This window comes from Aquarana catesbeiana, linkage group LG10 (assembly GCF_042186555.1).
Source record: "Aquarana catesbeiana isolate 2022-GZ linkage group LG10, ASM4218655v1, whole genome shotgun sequence".
NCBI classification, from domain to species: domain Eukaryota; kingdom Metazoa; phylum Chordata; class Amphibia; order Anura; family Ranidae; genus Aquarana; species Aquarana catesbeiana.
In genome coordinates, this window is record NC_133333.1 from 48,711,112 (window position 1) to 48,728,002 (window position 16,891).

Genomic DNA, 16,891 nt, shown 5'->3' on the forward strand with positions numbered 1-16,891 from the left:
AGATGAGTGTTATTACACTTGCAGTTTGTGCACCAAATCTAGAGACCTTCAGCTAAAATATTAAGGCCTGCGAAGGTTATGCCATTTTCCATTCTGCAGCTGGCTAGAATACATTGTCAGACCCCTAGATGTCCCAGAGCAGCAAGCATAGAGAGAAAGTATCCACATGACTTCAGCATGCCCAATAATGCCGAGGTGTGGAGCAGCCAATCCTGGGAGAGCTGGAGAAGAAAGGAGGAGGGGATGAGAATTACACATAATGCCTCTCTCAGGCTCGTGCATGAGATATGTAAATTACCTGTCACTCACAGCAAGGGGGAAGAACTGACTGGTATTTCTCTGTCTGTCCATTTGTATCTCACTGAAAAAAGATAAGAGGATTGCTCAGAGCTAAATTAACTCTTTGTGGCAAGACTGGGCACAGATGATATGAAATCCTATACTGTACAAGTTACAAGCCTTAATTAAAAAAAATGGGGGGTTTACATCCACTTTAAACTTGCAGCTAAACATCTTTGGATTGGGGGCATGGAGTTAAAGTGAGACTCAAGACAAAGTGACTGTGTTTTTGTAAGTTTCTTTCCACCGACTTTGTGATACCTTTGCAGCAAAACGCTTTCCTCTATTGCAACTTCCACCTACATACCAGGTGTCAGCCGTTGTCAGAGCCTAGAGGGAGGAATGATGTTACTCTCTCCACCATCTGACAGTGCTCAGCCTGGTGATTGACTACTATCATCATGGGAGGAGTTTACATGCTCTCTAATGACAACCTAGACCAAAAAATGAAACAGGTCTGTCTATAGATAAAATATAAAGTTCAATATGTTTGATTAGTTTTATTTTTAGATCCTCCACAACCCTGCGGCCTTAGACCAAGCTTGGAAGCCAGGGACTCAATTCCCATGATCTGCTGGTGAAGGGGTGCAAGCTGTTCAGGATGCCCATTTAGAGCGTTTGTGCAGTAAATACAGAAAACGCCACTCTCCCAACCTGACACCATAATCTGTGTATGAGGATCGACTTCAGCTGAAGCCACTCCGCATACACAGATTATGGTGGCTAGTTGGGAGAGCGACATTTTCTCTATTTACTATTCTCTTGACCCCTTTTTAATTTTATTGTGCTCCTCAGAACTCCTTCCAGTTCCAAAATATAATATAAAACACAATCACTGTAAAAGGATCCAACCACTTATAATAATAAAAACAATTCTATGCTAGGATAAAACCGGTATGTACAACACAGCTTACCTGTTAGTAGGAGCAATATTTGCAACTTGCTGGTGTGACTGTGCATAAGGTATCTGAGATTCCTTGGCCACACTCTGGCTATCTACTGGTATGTCTGGGGACGTTTGACTGATTTTAATGTTGGCTTCTGGGTAAGAGTCCATATCTAAATAAGAGCGTTCAGGCATCTCAACTCCAAGCTCCACTCTATCCACCAATAAGTCCCCATAGTGGGAGTGGTGAAGATGCCCATGGTGTCCATGATCTTTGCGTTGAGTCTGGGAAGAACCTTTGTCCCTCCATGGTATCCAACATAATTTCCAGGAGACAAAGAGTAAGACTCCAAGGAGAACAATTCCACAGAAGGTGACAATAACGGAAAGTAGGCTAACCGAGACATCTGCAAGAGAAACAATAAATGTAAGGTAGATAATTGGTCGTGGAAGCGACAGCTAGATAATGGCACCAATCCCCAAATTGACATAGAAACAATGGAAAGATGGGGTGGGGATTTTTTGAGGTGCAAGAATATCGTCAAATATATTCAATAAAAAAGGAATTTATTTCTTATTTTGAGAGGCAAAATAAAAAATATATATATATAAAAACAAAGGACACAGGCATGTACAATACTATTGTTATGATGTCAAACAGGACAGCATAATAAAAAATCCAGACATGTTTCGCCCATAGATCGGGCTTCTTCAGGGGAGCTGTCTTTTGGAGGTACAGGCCTTAATATGGACCCAAAAGAAGCTTGAAAGCCAAGGGACTTGGAAAGGTTACATAGCAGCACTGGAGGTACTCATCAGGCTGAGAGTATCTAACAACACATCATGTCCCAAGGGGCTCCAGCAGCCTGTAACCTTTTCAAGTCCCTTGGCTTTCAAACTTATTTTGGGTCCATATTAAGGCCTGTACCTCCAAAAGACAGCTCTCCTGCCTGTTTATATATGTACAATACTATTGTTATGATGTTAAATATATATATTATAATATATATAAATATATATATATTTTTTGTTTTGTTTTGCCTCTCAAAATGAGAAATAAATTCCTTTTTTATTGAATCCCCACCCCATTTTTCCGTTGTTTCCAATAAATGTAAGACTTCAAAAACATGTCTTTTTTTTTTTTTTTTTTTTGCGTATACGCTATGAGAAGGTAACCAATACTAAATTCTGGGGAGAAAATCTGTACTGAAAAAAGACTTGGGCTGCTTCTTGAAATGTTTGTTTCCTTGCCCTTATGCAGACACACCAGCTTTAATAATTCGATCTACTAACCTGAGCAAGTGTGTGAGCTTGTGACCCAAAAGTGTTGGAAGAGTTCTTACTGTTTTTCTGACATTATGCCATCATGCTTTTTCTGGGTCAGTGACTTAGAAGTCAGCAATAGCCAATCGGATAATATTTTCACAACACGTTAAAAAATGGTAGTCCTTCTATTTTTCTCAATACAGATTTACTTGATCAACAGACATAATGTAAGCATATGACCCATATCTCAACTACCTACAGCAGGTGCATGTCATACTTCTCCAAAACGTATTCCTCTTTTTTATTTGGTGGAGAAGTGCTGGTTCTCTCGAAGGTAGCATCCAAGTGCACAAGGTGGACCTTTGATTGCCCAACCCAATATAAAATTAAATGATAAGAATTGTATTTATAAAATACAGAGGCATTGTAGAAGTTATTAGACCCAATAAAAGGTTGATGGTTAAAGTGGTACTTTAGAAAATTAAGTCCTGCTAGACCACTTCAGGCTGACCCCTTTTGCATGTATAGCTATGCAAAACATTGAAAATAAGTGCTTATACTGCTGAAAATCTAGGAATACACTGTCTCATCTTGCTCTGCACATGCTCAGTTGCTGTAAAAAAAATGTCATTACACTGTGCAAAATTTGTAGAGGCCGATCTTCTGACAGCCTAACAATTTACTGCTGTTCAGGGGCTCTGGGCTTCAGCACACACTAATTTTGGTAGCATAATTATTCATGTAGAATGTATGTTTTTTGTAAAAGAACATTATTTTTATCAGGCTGTTATGGGTAAAGTTCTAATTTAAGGAGTTTAATTATGGCCTGGAATTTCTACGTTTGAGTCCCAGCTGGGCAACTTTCAGATTGAACATCTATAGTCTATTTTTACTTTTTGCATCCCCATTTAATTTTTAAAAGGCAAGGCCTAAAGTATAACCAGAGCTTTTTTCAGCGGGAATGTGGGGAACACAGTTTCGGTTCCTCCAGCACTGAATGCATAAATGCAGGGGGTGTAGGGGTGTACTGGAGGATATATTGAGGCTTGGGGTCTATTGTCACTGCTGAAGATCTATCATTGTGGGAGGGGCTTTATTGTTACTGGGGGGGTCACTGGTTGCCGGGAGGGATAAACTGTTGAAGGAGGGGTGTATTGTTGCTGACTGCTGGAGGATCTGTTGATATTGGTTGCTGGGGGTCTATGGTTGCTGGAGGAGTATTTTATTGTAGGCGTTCTGTTGTTTTGGGAGGGTCTGTTGTTGCTGGGGGAAGCTATGGTTACTGCCAGCTGCAGGGGATCTACTTGACTGCTTTTCTTGTTAGTGCCGGTTCACACAGGGGCGGCACGACTTGCACACGAATCACACACGAATTCGGCGGCGACTTGCAAAACGACTTCTGTATAGAAGTCAATGCAAGTCGCCTGAAGTCGCCCCAAAAATACTACAGGAACCTTTTTCTAAGTTGGAGCGACTTGCGTCGCTCCTATTAGAACGGTTACATAGTACAGAACGGGAGGTGACTTGTCAGGCGGCTAGGTCACCTGACAAGTCGCCCCTGTGTGAACAGGCACTTGTTGTTATCAGGGGCGTTGCTAGGGGGTGGCTATTGGGGCTATAGCCCCAAATCTGGGGCCCATAGTCCCGAGTCTCTTGTTGCAGGGTCTGTGCCTAACCAGCGGGTTGCGGGTGCTGCGGTGGGCGGGCTGGCTGCATGAGAGAGGCGGAGGAAAGAAGCGAGTGTGCGGATGAGCAGAGATGACATATCTCTCCGACCGCTCTACATCAGCGCTCTTTACAGCCGGGCCTCTTCAATTTGGGAGCGAGGTGCAGCGAGCAGCAGAGAGATTACATCATCTCTCACTGCCTGCCACACATCAGGGCTCTTCCGCCCTCACAGCACGGTAGAGTGGAGGTCACGTGCTTCCTGTCATCATGGAGCTCCACTTTGCAGCCAGACCCACTTGCTTCAATCTCAGAGGTGCGGCGGGGAGCAGCGAGATGACATCATCTCTCACTGCCCATCCCGCATCACCGCTCTCCTGCTCTCACTAAATGGACTAGTACTGTCAGCCTGCCACCAATGCAGCGTCAATGCACATTTGGTGGCACTGGCTGGCATGGCAAGTGACAACCCACATCTGGTGGCCGGTGACGTGGCAAATGACAATCTGCAAATGGTGGCAGGAGATGTGGCAATCTGCAAATGGTGTGAGGAGATGTGGCAAGTGACAATCTATAAATGGTGGCAGGAGACATGGCAATCTGCAAATGGTGGCAGGTGACGTGGCAAGTGGCAATCTGCAAATAGTGGCAGGTGACGTGGCAAGTGACAATCCACATCTGCTGCCAGGTGAAAGTGGCAAGTGACAATCCACATCTGGTGGCAGGAGACATGGCAAGTGACGCTGCATCTGATGGCAGGAGATGTGGCAAGTGACACGTCCAGGGCTCTCACTGATTCTGCAGTATAGTGAGTTGAATCACTTCATTATGTATTAGAATGTAACAATAGAAATAATGCACTTCAATCACCCTGACACCATATCAACCATGGTGCCATGATGATTGAAGCGCCAACACCAGCCAATCGCCGTGAATAATTGCTTACCACCGCCCATGTGGTATCCAAAATAAAAAATGTTTTGCCTATAGTTCTACTTTAACTTGTGTATATTACCAGTCACACCTTGATATAGAGGTGTTTTTCTTGTTTTTTCTTTGGAGTCCTGGTGAAGGGGACCACTTGGAGCATTTTTAAACAATCCCTGTAATTAACAAACTTTACCTGGACTGTCCAAAATATATTGTGACATTGTTCTTTTACAACCATTGAATTTGTTAGGACTCTCCTGATTTTTAGCTGCTAAGGGGATCCTATATTTGCTCACTTTGGTTATGTATTGGATGATAAAGTATCTGGATCACATTTGAGCAAAACTTTGTTTTTGAAATTTCCAACAGGTTAGATAATATACTCTAGATCAGTGATGGCGAACCCGTGGCACACGTGGCGCTGCCAGCACACCGAGTCCTCTCTGTGGGCATGCCATGAAATGAGAAAAACACACAGTGAAAAATCTAATCGTCCACACCGCACCGTGAACTACATCTCCCACAGTTCTGTAGGCTATTGGTGATGTGTCCGAGTGGGCGTGACAAAGAATAAGCGCCTGGGGGTGACGTGCGCAGCAAAATCCAATCATAGAAGCCGTCTCATCCACACCTCACCATCAAACAAATCAGCGGTGACGTGCTGGGCATGACTGGGAGAACACGCGGCTGGGATCAGAGGAGACTTGCTGGCGGGAATGAGCTGCCAGAGAGACTGGAGACAAGTAAGATCAATGTGGAGTGGACATGTACAGTACAGTTACAGATTTGACTCAATTTTGCACAATAAAGGTGTTAATTTGGTGAGTGCATGTGTCAGGTAGGTGAGTGTAATGGTCAGGTAGGTGAGTGCATGTGTCAGGTAGGTGAATACATGTGTCAGGTAGGTGAGTGTAATGGTCAGGTAGGTGAGTGCATGTGTCAGGTAGGTGAATGCATGTGTCAGGTAGGAGAATGCATGTGTCAGGTAGGTGAATGCATGTGTCAGGTAGGTGAGTGCATGTGTCAGGTAGGTGAATGCATGTGTCAGGTAGGTGAATGCATGTGTCAGGTAGGTGAATGCATGTGTCAGGTAGGTGAATGCATGTGTCAGGTAGGTGAGTGCATGTGTCAGGTGGGTGAATGCATGTGTCAGGTGGGTGAGTGCATGTGTCAGGTAGGTGAATGCATGTGTCAGGTAGGTGAGTGCATGTGTCAGGTAGGTGAGTGCATGTGTCAGGTAGGTGAATACATGTGTCAGGTAGGTGAGTGCATGTGTCAGGTAGGTGAGTGCATGTGTCAGGTAGGTGAGTGTAATGGTCAGGTAGGTGAATACATATGTCAGGTAAGAGAATGCATGTGTCAGGTAGGCGAGTGTAATGGTCAGGTAGGTGAGTGCATGTGTCAGGTAGGTGAGTGTAATGGTCAGGTAGGTGAGTGCATGTGTCAGGTAGGTGAATGCATATGTCAGGTAGGTGAGTGTAATGATCAGATAGGTGAGTATAATGGTTAGGTAGGTGAATGCATGTGTCAAGTAGGGGAGTGTAATGGTCAGGTAGGTGAGTGTAATAGTCAGGTAGGTGAGTGCAATGGTCAGGTAGGTGAGTGTAATGGACAGGTAGGTGAGTGTAATGGAGAGGTAGGTGAGTGTAATGGTCAGGTAGGTGAGTGTAATGGACAGGTAGGTGAGTGTAATGGTCAGGTAGGTGAGTGTAATGGACAGGTAGGTGAGTGTAATAGTCAGGTAGGTGAGTGTAATGGACAGGTAGGTGAGTGTAATGGTCAGGTAGGTGAGTGTAATGGACAGGTAGGTGAGTGTAATGGTCAGGTATGTGAGTGTAATGGACAGGTAGGTGAGTGTAATAGTCAGGTAGGTGAGCGTAATGGACAGGTAGGTGAGTGTAATGGTCAGGTAGGTGAGTGCAATGGTCAGGTAGGTCAGTGCATGTTGCACAGTGCTTTCTGAATGAATCTGGCAGAATTGTACATTTTTGGTCCCTTAGGGCTCATTCAGAGGGATGATCAGTCCCATCCTCTGCACAGAGACGCTGGCAGGTTTAATTCTGTGTTGGCACTTTGAAAGAAATAAGTTGGTTTTGCGTCGCAGTTTGGGCACTCGGGCTCAAAAAGGTTCGCCATCACTGCTCTAGATAAATTCCTTAAAAGTCTACAGAAAATATTCAGGAGATGAATAATAAGTTGAGCTGTAACTATTTGCTCTTCAGAACACACAAGGACATTGGCACAGATTACTCTGTCTACCAATGGTCAAAAAGAAGATAATAGATGGGCCTGTGGATTTCTGGATGGGTCCTGAGTAAAAACATTTAAAACCTGACTGTGACCTGACTAGGGGGTTGAATATGACTAAACTAATTTTGCCATGCTACTGATTTAAATTTAATAGAAATTAGCCTCAAATGTTGTCAAGCAGACTGCTTAGACGAAATAGGATTAACCACTTGACCTCCGGAGGATTTACCCCCTTCATGACCAGGCCATTTTTTGCAATACGGCACTGCGTTAACTTTAACTGACAATTGCGCGGTCATGCAACTTTGTACCCAAAAAAATATATATGTAATTTTTATCCCACAAACAGAGCTTTCTTTTGAGGGTATTTGATCAGCACTGCATTTTTTTATTGCGCTTTAAACAAAAAAAAAGACAATTTTGGAAAAAAATATATATACTTTTATAAAATATATCCAATAAATTAAAAAAAAAAATCTAAATTTCTTCATAAATTTAGGCCAATATGCATTCTGCTACATATTTTTGGTAAAAAAAAATCCCAATAAGCGTACATTGATTGGTTTATAGTGTCCATAAACTAAAGGATATATCCTGGAATTTTTATTTATTTATTTATTTATTTATTTAATACTAGTAATGGCGATGATCAGCAACTTATAGCAGGACTGCAATATTGCGGCAAACAATTGACACTGGCAATTTTGACACTTTGTTGGAACCAGTGACACTAATACAGTGATCACTGCTAAAAATATGCACTGTCACTGTACTAATGACACTGGCTGGGAAGGGATTAAACATCTGGGGCGATCAAGGGGTTAAATGTGTGCCTAGCCTGTTGTGTACTTTGTAAGGTGCTTTTACTAAGGTAAGTAATAGATTATCCATCACAACGGGGCTATGCCTTGTTTACATATGCAGAGCTACTTCCTGTGTGTCTTCCTGATGATCGGTGGGTGCCAGCAGTCATCCATTGGCTGGCATCCAATGATCGGCTTTTGCTAGGACTGATCACAGCAGAAGTAGTGCGCGTCCCTTAGGCGGAAGTTCGGAATCACTCACACATATATATATATATATATATATATATATATATATATATATATATATATATATATATATATATATATATATACATACATATACATACATACACACACACACACAGTTGTGCTCATAAGTTTACATACCCTGGCAGAATTTATGATTTCTTGGCCATTTTGCAGAGAATATGAATGCTAACACTAAAACTTTTCTTTCACTCATGGTTAGTTTTTGTCTGAAGCCATTTATTATCAATCAACTGTGTTTACTCTTTTTAAAATCATAATGACAACAGAAACTACCCAAATGACCCTGATCAAAAGTTTACATACCCTTGTGATTTTGGCCTGATAACATGCACACAAGTTGACACAAAGGGGTTGGAATGGCTATTAAAGGTAACCATCCTCCTCTGTGAACTGTTTTCTTGTAATTAGTGTGTGTTTATAATAGGTCAATGCGTTTCTGGACTCCTGACAGATCCTTGCATCTTTCATCCAGTGCTGCACTGACATCTCTGGATTCTGAGTCATGGGGAAAGCAAAAGAATTTTTAAAGGATCTGCGGGAAAAGGTAGTTGAACTGTATAAAACAGGAAAGGGATATAAAAAGATATCCAAGGAATTGAGAATGCCAATCAGCAGTGTTCAAACTCTAATCAAGAAGTGGAAAATGAGGGGTTCTGTTGAAACCAAACCACGGTCAGGTAGACCAACTAAAATTTCAGCCACAACTGCCAGGAAAATAGGTTGGGATGCAAAGAAAAACCCTCAAATAACTTCAGGTGAAATACAGGACTCTCTGAAAACATGCGGTGTGGCTGTTTCAAGGTGCACAATAAGGAGGCACTTGAAGAAAGATAGGCTGCATGGTCGAGTCACCAGAAGAAAGCCATTACTACGCAAATGCCACAAAGTATCCAGCTTACAATACGCCAAACAGAACAGAGACAAGCCTCAAACCTTCTGGCACAAAGTCATTTGGAGTGAAGAGACCAAAATTGAGCTTTTTGGCCACAAACAAACGCTACATTTGGAGAGGAGTCAACAAGGCCTATGATGAAAGGTACGGAGGTGGATCGCTGATGTTTTGGGGATGTGTGAGCTACAAAGGCACAGGAAATTTGGTCAAAATTGTTGGCAAGATGAACGCAGTATGTTATCAAAAAATACTGGAGGAACATTTGCATTCATCAGCCAGGAAGCTGCCTATGGGACATATGGACTTTCCAACATGACAATGAACCAAAAAACAAGGCCAAGTTGACCTGTCATTGGCTACAGTAGAATAACGTGAAGGTTCTGGAGTGGCCATCTCAGTCTAGTGACCTCAATATCATTGAGCCACTCTGGGGAGATCTCAAACGTGCAGTTCATGCAAGACATCCCATGAATTTACAGATATTGGAGGCTTTTTGCCAAGAGGAATGGGCAGCTTTACAATATGAGAAGTTAAAGAGCCTCATCTACAAATACAACAAAAGACTTCAAGCTGTCACTGATGTTAAAGGGGGCAATAAACGGTATTAAGAACTGGGGTATGTAAACTTTTGATAAGGGTCATTTTGGTAGTTTCTGTTGTCATTATGATTTAAAAAGAGTAAACACAGTTGATTGATAATAAATGGCTTCAGCAAAACACTAACCATGAGTGAAAGAAACGTTTTTTTGTTATCATTCATATTCTCTGAAAAATGGCCAAGAAATCATAAATTCTGCCAGGGTATGTAAACTTATGAGCACAACTGTATATATATATCCTGCACAGAAAAATCTGCTATAGGGCAGTCGTTAAGTGGTTAAAAGAATCACGTGGCTTTTTTAGCAAACAGAGCCATCATAATGTCAAACGCAACAATTTTTTTAAGGTGGTTGTATACAGTTTAGTGACTGACCTCAGGTGATACACATAGATGAAACAAATCTTCTTACATATGTTGTACCAGTCTATGTGCAGCCCTTTCTTCTCTACATCTGTTGAACCCTTTACTGTAACCCCTTCCCGACGAGCGTACGCAGATGTGCGTACTCGGCTTTCCGGGGTTATACCGGGCAGCTGCAGGCATCATCCCGGTACCATGTTGTAGAGCGGGCAATCGGCTATCCATGTATAACAACCGATGCGGCTAAAAGCCTCCCGCCGCTCTTACCGGGAGGCCCGATCGATGATCCGCCGCCTCCGGCAGCTGCTGACAGTCTGCACGGCTTCGTTCCAGCCTACTAATTGTAAACGCGGAAGCGACGTCATGACGTCACTTCCCGTTTACTCGGCTGCCAATGGCACCGGTTTTAAAAAGATATACAGTGTTCAGAATCGCCGTTTTCGGCGATCTGAATACTGTGAAGTGCAAAGGAGGGATCGGGGGTCTTTTAGAAAGAGTACCTGTCACCACCTATTACTGTCACAAGGGATGTTTACATTTCTTGTGACAGCAATAAAAGTGATCAAAAATTTATTTTTTTTAAAACACAATTTCTAAAAATAAAAATAAATGATATAAATTTTTTTTTTAAAGCGCCCCGTCCCCGCAAGCTCGCGCAGCAAAGAAAACACATACGGAAGTCGCGCCCGCATATGTAAACGGTGTTCAAATCACACATGTGAGGTATTGCCGCGATCGTCAGAGTGAGAGCAATAATTCTAGTACTAGACCTCCTCTGTAACTCTAACCTGGTAACCGTAAAAAAAATTTAAAGCGTCGCCTATGGAGATTTTTAGGTACAGTAGTTTGTCGCCATTCTACGAGTGCGTGCAATTATAAAGCATGACATGTTTGGTATCTATTTACTCGGCGTAACATCATCTTTGACATTATACAAAAAAATTGGGCTAACGTTACTGTTTGTTTTTTTTTAAATTCATGAAAGTGTCCCTTTTCCCAAAAATTTGCGTTTAAAACACCGCTGCACAAATACCGTGTGATAAAAAATATTACAACAATCACCATTTTATTCTCTAGATTCTCTGCTAAAAAAATATATATAATGTTTGGGGGCTCTAAGTAATTTTCTAGCAAAAAATACGGATTTTACCTTGTAAACACCAAATGTCAAAAATAGGCTTAGTCATGAAAGGGGTAAAACCATCTTCAACTCTGTAAATGGTGGTGGCAATGAAAATTCTCCAAACCAAAGCACAGTGGATACATTTAAAAAATAGATTATGTTTATCCGAGTCTGACATTATGGTGGATTAGACATACAGATGTGTGATGAGCCCATTTAACATGGGGACATTGTACATGCAATTTTAATAATACGTTTCCTAAATGATCTTCTGCACAATCCACTGCACTGGCTTTGTTTTTAGTTTATTATTCATATTTTTGGATATACAAAGCTTGTAAAAATTGGCATCTGAAGGGAGTTTTGCATTACAATCGGGTGATCGTGTTCTGGTTCCTACACTGCGACTTTCTACATTCATTGTTTTATTAAATTGGACATGTAGCATTTCAATGTCTTTGCACAGCAGGCCCATGAAAATTAATGGTGGTATGCATTTGGATTTGTTCTCTGTGCATCTGCATTATGGAAAATCTCGATCCTCAATGTCTCTCTCTTGCTTTGCATAACAAAACAAAATATCTGCTTATAAAATGCACAAAAATATAAAAGGGTTTCAAATGCACAAGATTGAATGCAGTAACGGGTCAAATACGGAGGTGCAAAAGGGCTGTAAGTAATACAGACATACTGCAGATGTTGGATAATTGTTGGATAATTCTAAGGTTATGACAACAGAAGGTAAGGACGGTCAGTGATACTTTTTTCTTTTTTTCTGCCAACAAGCTGCATTCACACCTTGGCATTCCCAGAAAAGCATGAAAAACAAGCCAAAATGCACATCGCACTGGAAACCCCCCCAAACATGGGAACCAGGTGCACATTTTGTTGCGACAAAACATGCTTTATAAAAGTGAGCGAGGCTCACTGCAATAAAGAGGTACGTTGGCGAATTTGTGGCATGTAGGGCAGCCCAATTAAGTGAATGGACTGCCCTTTGGTGTAACGCAAGAAATGCGCAAGAAAAAAAAAGTGATGCATCACGTAGGTTTATATGGGGCCTTAAAGAGTATCTAAACCCAACAACACAAATTGATAGCATTGCACCTTACCAGTTCTTGCATGTGATCGCAGCATTTTTTTCCCAAACTTTTTTTTCTTTTACATTAACATTCTGCCATTAAAGGATAACTAAACCCAAGAGCAAAAATGTAATATGTTTCAGCTTAAATGCCTTAAATGTGGTGGCTGCATTTGTTTTCTTGTCTTTCCATGTCCTTGTCACTTTCTGTGAGCTGCACCAAAGAATATCTTGCTTCCTAGCTATCTATTGTAACTACTAATTGCTCTGCCCCCCAACGTAATGAAAATAAACCAGTACAGACATGTCTGGAATCCATATCAGGAGAGCAGCCTTGAGTGATAGCCATGGCTCCCTCCATAGAGACAGTGGAGGAGTGATGTAGCCACCCAGGGACAGGAAGTGTTATTCGCAAGTTTACCAGGTGAAAATAAAGCAAAGCAAAATAAGTTCAAAGAAAGAAATAAAAAGCCATCACCTTACCAAGGACTAGTAATTTATAATATATTGCATTTTTTGTTTTGTGTTTAGATTTAACTCACTTCCTGTCCTAGGGTGACACTTATACTGAGTAGAATTGTCACCCTAGGACAGGAAGTGTGTTAGGACTACATAATCCATCCATCTCTTCTCCATGGAAGTTAACAGCTCACAAGAGTAATAGGTTTTTTGGGTTTTTTTTGCACTTGTTGAACAGATATAATAAAACAATATCAATAGTATATTTAACAGTCCTCAAGTGATCAAATAAGAGAAATGTATTATTAGAGTTTACATACACTTTAACTTTTCAGGACAGTGCACAAACATGGCTATAATCACCATACAACAGAATATAAAGATTTTATGTCTTGAAACCTGTCTAAAATGAATGTGAAGGAAAAGGAAATTGGCAAATAGTTTCCAGATCAAAATGGAATAAAGCTATCAACCTAACCAACCAACTGAATCCCTACCAAAGGTTTTACATAGATTGTACCTTACAGCATACAAACTCTCTAAATTCTCTACTAATAATTCTACAGAAGGTTGGAGAACTCGTGGTTCCACTGATTCTATCATCCATATTTTATGCCACTGTAAGTTTCTAAGGTCATACTGAAACCAAATGTTGACATCAGTGTCAGACATTGCTACTCAGCCGATTAGCCCTTCTATCGAAATAGTCATTCTTCAAATTAAGATAAAATGACATACCTGCTGGATCCAGAACGGTAATCCTAATATGTTCTACTTGCAGCTAAATTTAACATAACACACAACTGAAAATCCTCTACCCCACTGGGACTTTCAGCATGCCTATGAACTTTTTTTTTGCAGTCAAAAGCAATTATTAAAGTTCCAACAAGCTTGGCAACAATGGCCTGTGCACCCTCTATGCCACAGGTGTCAAACTGGCAGCCTTCCAGCTGTTGCAGATCTACAAGTCCCATGAGGCATTGCAAGGCTGACAGTTATAAGCATGACTCCCAAAAGCAGAGGCATGAAGGGACTTGTAGTTCCGCAATGGCTGAAGGGCCGCCAGTTTGACATCCCTGCTCTATGCAATATATAGAAATCTTAACCTTCCACATACACCTCTAAGTTCATCATACACTTAAATAGGGCAATAAATACTCACTGACTACTACCTATTTTTTGTTTCTGGTTAGAACTATCTATACTCTCATGTTATACTCTTATGCATTCTAATCTTATAATAGCGCATACCCTCTACCCTCTGAATTTGTAAATCCCTGTAAATATAGTGATGATCCGGGGTGATTAAGATCTAGTGATGCGTCCGAGTTGAAGAAATCGTATCAGTCCCGACTGCATTTTCAAGGGCATAGCAGCCCATTTTTATTCAAAAGAAACAAAGTTCAAAAATAAACATTGGATTCCCTCACAGGGGTATTCAGCAGTACAGTCCTGCTTCAGATCAAACAGCATTCAGCCTTCCTGGCTAAAAACACAGCACTCCTGCTCAGGCCTTACACCTTAGGCCTTGGTCTGTTTTCCCCAGACCGGACGCTCAGAACCTCTGTGCTTGCAGCTTCGTGCTGCACTGGCTCCCTCCTGATTCCTAGGCCAGAACTCCTTTCTGCCAGAGGAGCTGTCTCCAAGGATGAGCACTGACTCTATTCCTGGGATGATTATGAAGCCACTGCACAGGTTTGCAATTAGCAAGCCTACCAAAAGCAGGCATATGCTGTTCATATGCACCTGTGACATGGGGTCGGCATCTCTACAATATATTATGTATACACTTCCTGCCCCTGGTTGTTGGCTTAGAAACCCCAGGAGAAAGTGGAGAGAGAGAGAGAGAGAGAGAAAATCTCAGACACATGTCCTGTTCATGCTGCTAAATCCTAAACAGACACTATTACAAACTACTAGGGAGGGACTAAAGCACAGAGTAGATGGGCTGACTCCGAGTTCCAGTATTACACCTCAGTTCCAGCTGGTGAGAAGTCCCATTCCAGGCTGGTCAGATAACAGTTGGGAAGATACCTCTATGACCGCTGATCTTGCCTTCAGGTTTCCAACACAAAGACATATGCCGCATCATCCTCAGGGGCCCCTGCAACCAGACTTGGCTGCAAAATGTACCTGGAGGTATCTCTATTAATAACTATATCATATATTATATGCACTAGGTATAGGTTCACGACGCCACCAGGACTCCTATCGGTCCCTTCTGCTGATAATACCTGTTTGTACATTGGATGTATGTACTGTTATTAATCTATTCTTATATAAATCTTGCTTTAGTTATACACTGGTTTGCATCTACTGTATATACTTATAGTTAATGGTTGCAGTGGTTCTGCTCCAAATTACTTTGATTAGATTACTGGTTAATTTCCCAGTAAGGGAACCCCCTATGTTCACAGAGGTCCTGAGCTGGGTGAAGGCACTAACAACTTTATTTGCAAAAAAAAAAAAAATTATTATTGCGCTCAGCCAAAAGGAGGTATTAGCTTGGACTTCTGTAACTCAAGTATCCCAAATACTGGGCCCACTAACAGTACTAAAAAAAAAAAGTGCGCTGTCTCTTTAAGTATCAAAATAAATTAAATAACAAATTCATGATTATGTGCAAATATGAAAACAAGCAAAACAGTAATGTGAGATCTCCAATCCCAGAGGATGCCATTTGTGGAAAAATGCATTGGGCAGAGTCTGAGTGTGACGTCATCACGCACCAGTAGGTGCAGCTTGTTTTTATCTGCCTTTATGTAAGTGCAACTCCTTTTTTAATAAAGTTGTCTTGATTGTACTGCACTCCCTGTTTGTACTTTGGATATGCTTATGCAGAGAGCGGCTTTCTGACCTCAAGGGGCTTGTAAATATTCCATTGATGAAGCTTTTATTATCAGAGGCTAGTGAGACTGCCCATCTTGGATATGGAGACTGTGCCCTTTTGATCTCTGTATCTCAAGCACTTTGTCGCCATCAATTATAAACTCTTATTTTTACTGTATATTAATGTTTTTGATTGCTTTGAACTTTACACTGATAATTATTGTGTACACTATTGCAATCAGACCTTTTTATATTTACTTATGTGCACATTTTTTGAATTAGATACTCATTTGTTCTTTGTGGGATTTAAAGTGACAGCAAATATTTACTGTTTTGCTTGTTTTCGTATTTGCTAATTTGCACATAATCATGAATTTATCATTTAATATGTTTTGATACATTGGTACATTTATAGGTAAAGTTGATCCAGGGAATATTCAATTGCCTCTCGGGGGATCAGGAAGGAGTTTTTTCCCCTGCTGTAGCAAACTGGATCATGCTTTACTGGGGGGTTTCTAAACTGTGTATAGGATTGTGTATATGGGATTGTATGATTTTTTAAAATTTTTTTATTGGTTGAACTAGATGGACTTGTGTCTTTTTTCAGCCCGACCATGTAACTATGATACCTAAATGGACAGCACACTTTTTGTTTTTAGTAACGTTATTATCAAACCCATTCTTACCTACAGGTATAGAGCGATATCCTGTTTATACTATGTTTGTATTGATATCTGTAATCTAAAGCATAATGGAATCCAAATTAAATGGGACTTTGATAAACACTACACACAATAACATCCAGATTGTATATATAAAAAAGACAATTGTATTGAATATAGATTAAAATTCAGGTGCAACATTGGTAAACATCATATAAAATGACGCAACCTGGTAATTCATCTCACTTTACGTTGTACATTCGTAGAAGAGGTCTACGCGTTTCACAGATACACTGCTTCCTCAGAACCCACAAGGATTTATACATTCATTATATAATTTTTCATTATTTATTACAATCATATATCTATGTCTGTTATCACACATTGGTTTGGGTAATGGATTTTAACCACTTCCGAACCGCCTGCCGTCATTATACGTCGGTACTTTGACGTTGAATACCGTTGTTATGGC

General features: G+C 41.0%; 1 protein-coding gene across 6 annotated transcripts in view; it reads right to left on the reverse strand.

Moving 5' to 3' along the window:
- Positions 1-16,891, reverse strand: part of SYT3 (synaptotagmin 3) — a 372,879-nt gene that overhangs the window by 148,764 nt on the left and 207,224 nt on the right. For 5 of the 6 annotated variants that reach the window (XM_073602152.1, XM_073602148.1, XM_073602149.1 and 2 more), the window contains exons 5-6: positions 1,254-1,632; positions 299-361 (exon numbers count right to left, since the gene is read on the reverse strand). In XM_073602152.1, the coding sequence (XP_073458253.1) occupies positions 299-361; positions 1,254-1,632 (442 nt within the window). The remainder of the gene's footprint in view (positions 1-298; positions 362-1,253; positions 1,633-16,891) is intronic. The other variant, XM_073602153.1, reaches the window with a different exon arrangement.